At 57.6% G+C, this 6,219-nt stretch overlaps 1 protein-coding gene across 8 annotated transcripts in view; it reads right to left on the bottom strand.

Annotated features, from left to right (window-relative positions):
- Positions 1-1,228: 1,228 nt before the first annotated feature.
- The window catches only part of ADCYAP1R1 (ADCYAP receptor type I), a 52,773-nt gene continuing 47,782 nt past the window's right edge, over positions 1,229-6,219 (bottom strand). For 7 of the 8 annotated variants that reach the window (XM_015589461.2, XM_015589463.2, XM_015589467.2 and 4 more), the window contains 2 exons: positions 4,853-4,894; positions 1,229-3,418 (listed from right to left, as the gene is read on the bottom strand). In XM_015589461.2, the coding sequence (XP_015444947.1) occupies positions 3,230-3,418; positions 4,853-4,894 (231 nt within the window). In that variant the 3' untranslated portion in view covers positions 1,229-3,229. The remainder of the gene's footprint in view (positions 3,419-4,852; positions 4,895-6,219) is intronic. The other variant, XM_015589465.2, reaches the window with a different exon arrangement.

Genomic DNA, 6,219 nt, shown 5'->3' with positions numbered 1-6,219 from the left:
TCGTTTGGGGATAAAAAAAACAAACCAACAGACCAACAGCAGCCGGCATCTCCACAAGGACACAGGCCCCGGGCTCAGGCAGCAGCGCGTGGGGTTCAGGGTTGATTTTGTTTTTGCTGTTTTGTGATGATCTATATATAAAGTCAAAGCCTCTTCTTCCACGGTGAAGCAGACTTGCTGGTGGGGGCGAGGACGAAGGAAGAGGGTGCATACTTGGGGGAACCCCCCAGTTGTGGCACCCTGCCCCGGGCCAGGGACAGGGCTGGGTCTGCACGCCATGCCCAAGGCATCTGTCTGACCATCCTTGACATGACCCTTCCCTCCGGCCCACAAGCTTCCACCGTGGTGTCCAAATGGAAGGGACAGATATCCCACTTATAAGTATACACGGCATCCTCCCTACACACACACACGCACGTGCATGCACACACACACACGCACGTGCATGCACACGCACATACGCACGTGCGTATGCATGCACACACACAGCATCCCCACACACAGACGCACATGCGTACGCACACACACACACAGCATCCCCACCCACACAGACGCACGTGCATACACATGCAAACACACACACACAGCATCCCCACACACAGATGCACATGCGTACGCACACGCGCACACACACAGCATCCCCCTACACACACACACATGTGCATGCACATGCATACACACACAGCATCCCCACACACAGATGCACATGCGTACGCACACGCACACACACACAGCATCCCCCTACACACACACACGTGCATGCACATGCATACACACACAGCATCCCCAAACAAACACGCACGTACATGCACACGCACACACGCATGTGCATACACATGCAAACACACACACACAGCATCCCCACACAGACGCACATGCGTACGCACACACACAGCATCCCCCTACACTCACACACATGTGCATACACACGCACATGTACATGCATACACACACAGCATCCCCACACATGCACATGCATGCACACACACATACACACGTGTACGCACACACACACGTGCATACACACACACAGCATCCACACACATGCACACACACATACACACGTGTACGCACACACATGTGTACGCACACACACAGCATCCACACATACGCACATGCGTATGCACGCACGCACACACACAGCATCCCCCCCACACACATACACGCACGTGCATGCACACACACACGCGCAGACACGCACTTCAAAACCTCAGATGACACACTGAACAATGATATATGCCCTTTTACCTGCCTTAGGTTTGAACTGGAGAATTACTGCTGGAGTCCAGAGCCCGGAGAAGCATTAGAAGTCACCTCATCTCAAAAAGGGGGAAACTGAGGCCCAGCCAGGGGTGCTCTGTCCAGTCTCAGTGGTCTTAGCTTGACAGGGACAAATCCTGTGTCTGTGAATCCCAGCTTATGGCTCTTTCCAATTATCTGAAGCCCCTCATCAAGGCCCAAAGTGTGAGGTGGCCAGTGGACACCCACGAGGGTAACACACTTGTGCCCCAGAGCAGAGAGAGGGGGATCCCAAGGTGTGTGCAGGAGGGAAGGGCCGCTGTACACCCCACGACCAGCCTGAGTCTCCACATGTACCCACGAAATGGCAGGTAGCTCCCTTTCTCCCTCCCGCTTTGCCAAGGATCCAGGGTCCACAGTGCTCAACTAGCCAAAGACACAGGACTCATCCCTCAACCAAGCAGCTCAGCCCTTATTCAGTCACTTCGAAGCGAACAGTTCCTCAGGCCCCCCAGGTCCCTTCCTCTTTCTAAAACCAGGCAGAGCAGCATCCCCCCGACACCCAGACTCGCCAAGCATTCCAGAGCACAATCAGGAAACAAGTCCACACACACATGACAGGGACACCCAACGCTGACATGGAGTGGAGCCGGCCCCACACGCAGGCCACGGCCCTCCACCTCCCTGAACCTAGTTCTGACCCATTTTAAATGCTTAGGCTGTGGGGAGCTGGGACAGGTGTGGGGTACCCAACTCCTTCCTTCAGCAGCTTCCGCTAACAGCCATGGTGGGCGTGGCTTCCCCTCTCAACATCCAGGACACCCAAGCGTCCTCCTCGGTGATTTGATGACAAGAGCACGTGGAGAGAAGTCTTTGCAGAGGTCTCAGAGTCCAAGCCCGAGGAGCTGGTGGCTGGAGCTCATCGTCTATGGAGGTGGGAGGGGGGTGGCAGGGACCCTGGGCCTTGGACTTGGGCACTGGGAGGGGAAAAGTGCTTCAGAATTCACCAACATCACAGGAAGGCGTCCGGTTCATCCTAGTCATGGCTTTGACTTGAGGGGAAATGTGGACGGGGCGCTCATGGCGGGGGCATGGTTTCTCGGAGGCACCATCCCTCACCTTCTACAGCTGATGCTTGGGGTGGCGGGGGAGAAGGGAGGCTCTGAGATGAAGCCCTGACCCCCTGGCGTCGGGGGGAAAATAATGGAGATGGCGAAAGTCTTCTTCCATGGGTTCCCCCAGACTCTTCCATCTCCTTTCCAGTCACGTCCGCATTTCTGGCTCTCAGCAATTTTCCTTGGACCAAATGAAAAGCACCAGAACTTTCTCTGACGTTTAGCCCTACACCCAAACTGAAGTCTCTGATTGGAACAGCCCTGGAGCTGTCCCATTGCCCTGAAATGCAGAGGCTGGGCACCCGGACACCACGATGCTGGGTGAACATGAGGGAGCTTCACGTCCGGCCTGCGCTGAAGGACACTCTGGCCATCCAAGCTGGACCTCTGGCCAGCCTCGGGGACTGGGCCAGCCTGACAAGGGCCCCAGGGTGGCGAGCAGACAGAATGAGTCCACAGTGAGGGCCAGACACTGCGGGAGGCTGTCAGGCAGGCCCCACCCAATCCCCCAAAGCAAGGTCATCAGCTTCACCCACAAGGCCTCACGCATAGGGTCAGATCACTGAGGCTGGTGCAGACGAGGTGGAGCGGAGCTGGGGATCTGCTTGAGGGGAGGCAAAGGGGTCGGGGATGGGACAACTTTTCCACATTTGAGTAGTATTTACATGTCTGGGACCAGGGCCCGGGGGTCCACGGTGGGCGGGACCAGTACGATAACAGGGAGGGGAAATACCCATCGGGGCCCTGCATCCTTCTCTCCCCTCAGGGAGCCCTGCTTCCCGCCCAGGGCCGGCCAGAAGGGAGAGGAGAGCGCGACACGTGTGGCCGGCGCCCGGGCAGCCCTGCCTGTGTGAGGAGGAGAGGCGGGGAGGGGCTCAGGTGGCCAGGTTGTCGGCCGGGAGGCCAGACATGCGAATCTGGGAGCTGCTCTTGCTCAGGATGGAGAGCTGGGTGCCCCCATTCACCCCGCTGCTGGCCAGGGACGGGTGCCGGTGCTTGAAGTCCACGGCGAAATAGCGGTTCACCTTCCAGCTCCGCCACTTACGCTTGATCTCGGCCTGCACCTGCAGGGAGCAAGGTGGGCATCACTTCCGGATGGATCCCTCTCCAGCCTCATCCACCTGCCTGCCTGCCCTGGGCCCCTCCAGACTGGCCCTGCCACCTCCAGCAGCACCCCGCCGACTCCCACACTGCAGCTTGCAGCCCTCAAGGGAAAGGAATGCTCTGAGGAGCTACCTCAGTCCCTCGCCCGTGTCACTGTCTGAACAAAGCCCTAATGGCTTCCTGGGTCCTGTGGGCATGGCCCCTGGACCTCTGGGTTCTACGTTCAGAGACCATCCCACTGGGTTTTTCAGGGAGTCTACAAAGCCAGCCCTAGGCACAGAGAGATCAGGCAAAGAACCCCATTCTTGTTGACAGTCAACAGTGAGCTACATGTTATATCACGTGCAGACCTTTAATAATCTAGATGTCCAGACCATACCCAGAACAATCACATCAAGACCTCTGGGATGAGCTTCCCAGGGGATTGCAGTATGCAGTCAAGGCTGAGAACCACTGAACCATGTGGTTCTCACCCCGCATTAGCTTAGCACGGTGTGTGCATGGCATGCCCGGCTGCAGACTCCATATGCCCCCTCCGTCTGCCATCTTCATGCAGTGCACGAACCGTACAACTGGGAATGGTACTGGCACCTCCCCCTCCAGTTCTAGCTCCTACTTCAGGCCCTGGACAAGCTCCACATACACCCGTCCCCATCTCTCCCTACCACTCCCAGCAGAGCCCTGTCTGCCTCTCCTTATCTGTTCTTATTGGACCCTTCTGTAGGTGGTCGTGGTGATCACTGAGCCCAATTTTCTTGTTTCTCAGACGCAAAAAGAGGAGGAACCTGCCCAGGTCTCTCGGCCAAGACCCAAGCTCTGGTGCAAGGACTCCTGCCCACTCTCCAAGTCCATCCCACCCATCCAGCCCCGAGCCCCATAGCAGCCTCTCTGTTATGGGCTCTGTTCAAAAGCATCACCTAAGAGGCCAGACCTCTGGAAACGGACCATCACTAGAAGGTTCCAGGCCTCCCCCCATGGTCTGTGCCAAGTCCCCATGGTGCCCCCTCTATCGGGGACGAGTTTGGGCAACGACCTGCTCAGCACCCTGCCTTCACGGCCTCCTGAACTGTAGATACCATTTCCTGTGCCTCGCCCTTCCTCACTTCCGATTCTTCTTTACTAAGGTGGGTCTTATGGTGAGAGCCCTCCCCAAGGGGTCTGTGCTCAGCAGTTGACGCCTTGGCTGCATTGTAGGCAAAGCAGGAGAGATTCTGGCACAGGGTGGAGGCCATCAGGAGACCCTGCTGGCACTGCTGCTGACCCCTCCTGTGGCTTTGGGAATCTGGCAGAGCCCTGGTCTAATAAGCACCTGTGTGACCAGCAGGCCACACTCCCGTCTGCTCCCCAGCAAGCCCCACCTCCAATGCTGAGAAGCCAGAGGGCCGAGGTCTTACCTCCCCATTCAGAAAACAGTAGAGAACGGCCACCACAAAGCCCTGGGGAGAGAGAGGGAAAAGCCTGAGCATGCTAGCAAGGAACCTTCCACGCGGGCTGTGTAGGAGGCGGCAGGAGCGGAGAGTAACGCCGAGAAGCAAAAAAATACAAGGACTTGTCTGGGGCACCTGCCCAGGAATCTGGGGTAAGATGGGACGAGTTCTGCTCAGACAAGATGGCCACACCCATGAAGCCAAGTGGCTGGTGGGAGAGTCCCCTCCCACTGAACACCTGGCTTCATATCTCACATTCCCAAGGGTCAGCTCTCCCTCTCTTTCTACAAGAGGCCTCCCCCAGGATGCCCCAGAATGTTCTCTGGGCTCCCCAACCACCCTGAAGTCCTCCTGAGGACAGCACCCCTCCAGGCCAGCACAGACCTGTGTTATCCCCACCCCCTCCCCACTCCGCCCTCCCTAGGCCAGACACTCCTGTGCACAGCACGCCCAAACACCACGTGAGTGAGCGCTTGGCACACAGTGGGTGTTCCGCTGTCCTACACATATTCTTTCCATGGATTCTTTGCACTTAGATTTCTTGTGGTGAGGCAGGAAGCCCAGGCTTTGACTCCCCGGCTAGGGCTTTGTCTAGACAACTCGCAGCCTCACCAGGCTAAGGATTAAAATGGGGGTGGTGGGGGGAATGCGGAGGAGACTTGAGTCAGATGCACAAAGAAACTTTCTGACTATCAAGGTCAAATACTCGTTTAAACAGTTGGATTAGGGAGAGGTGCTGTATCCTGGGATACTCGAGGGAGCCAGCCCTGCCTTCACGCCCCACCCATGCTCCCGCCTACTCACTGTGCACCCTCACACCACTGTTTACAGATCCCCTGCTTCCTCCTTCGCACCTGGAGCCACTAGCCCCCCACCCTCTCACTCCCCGGTCCTTTGTTTGTGTATCCGTGCTCCCGTTCACCCGTTCACCTCGCTCAGCAATCTGTGGCCAGGTCCTGCACTGGGGATCCTGACTCCGGGCAAGACAGAACCCCAGCATACTGGGGTGCACAGTCTACGGACTGAAGTCAGGACGTGGACACAGAGGTCTCTCGAGGGTGATCCACCCACACCCGGGGCTCCTGGTGAGGGATGAGGAGCTGCCGTCTTCGGGCACCCAAGAGAGGCCTGGCTCAGGACACCCAGGACACCCGGGACACCCAGACACAGCTCCTGTCTTCTCACAGGAGCCCAGAGCGTCGGCAGCAGAAAAGGCTCTCCCAGCTCCCTTCTAGTCTGGTCCTCTCACCTCAGAGACAGAGACATGGAGGCCCGGTCTAGGCTAGTGAAGTTCCCAGAACCGCCAGCAGGTCAGGGCTCTGCTGGAGTCCCCA

This window comes from Pteropus alecto, unplaced genomic scaffold, assembly GCF_000325575.1.
Source record: "Pteropus alecto unplaced genomic scaffold, ASM32557v1 scaffold21, whole genome shotgun sequence".
Classification (NCBI taxonomy): Eukaryota; Metazoa; Chordata; class Mammalia; order Chiroptera; family Pteropodidae; genus Pteropus; species Pteropus alecto.
The sequence above is the reverse complement of the archived record's forward strand: the minus strand, read 5'-3'. Positions and strand labels throughout refer to the sequence as shown.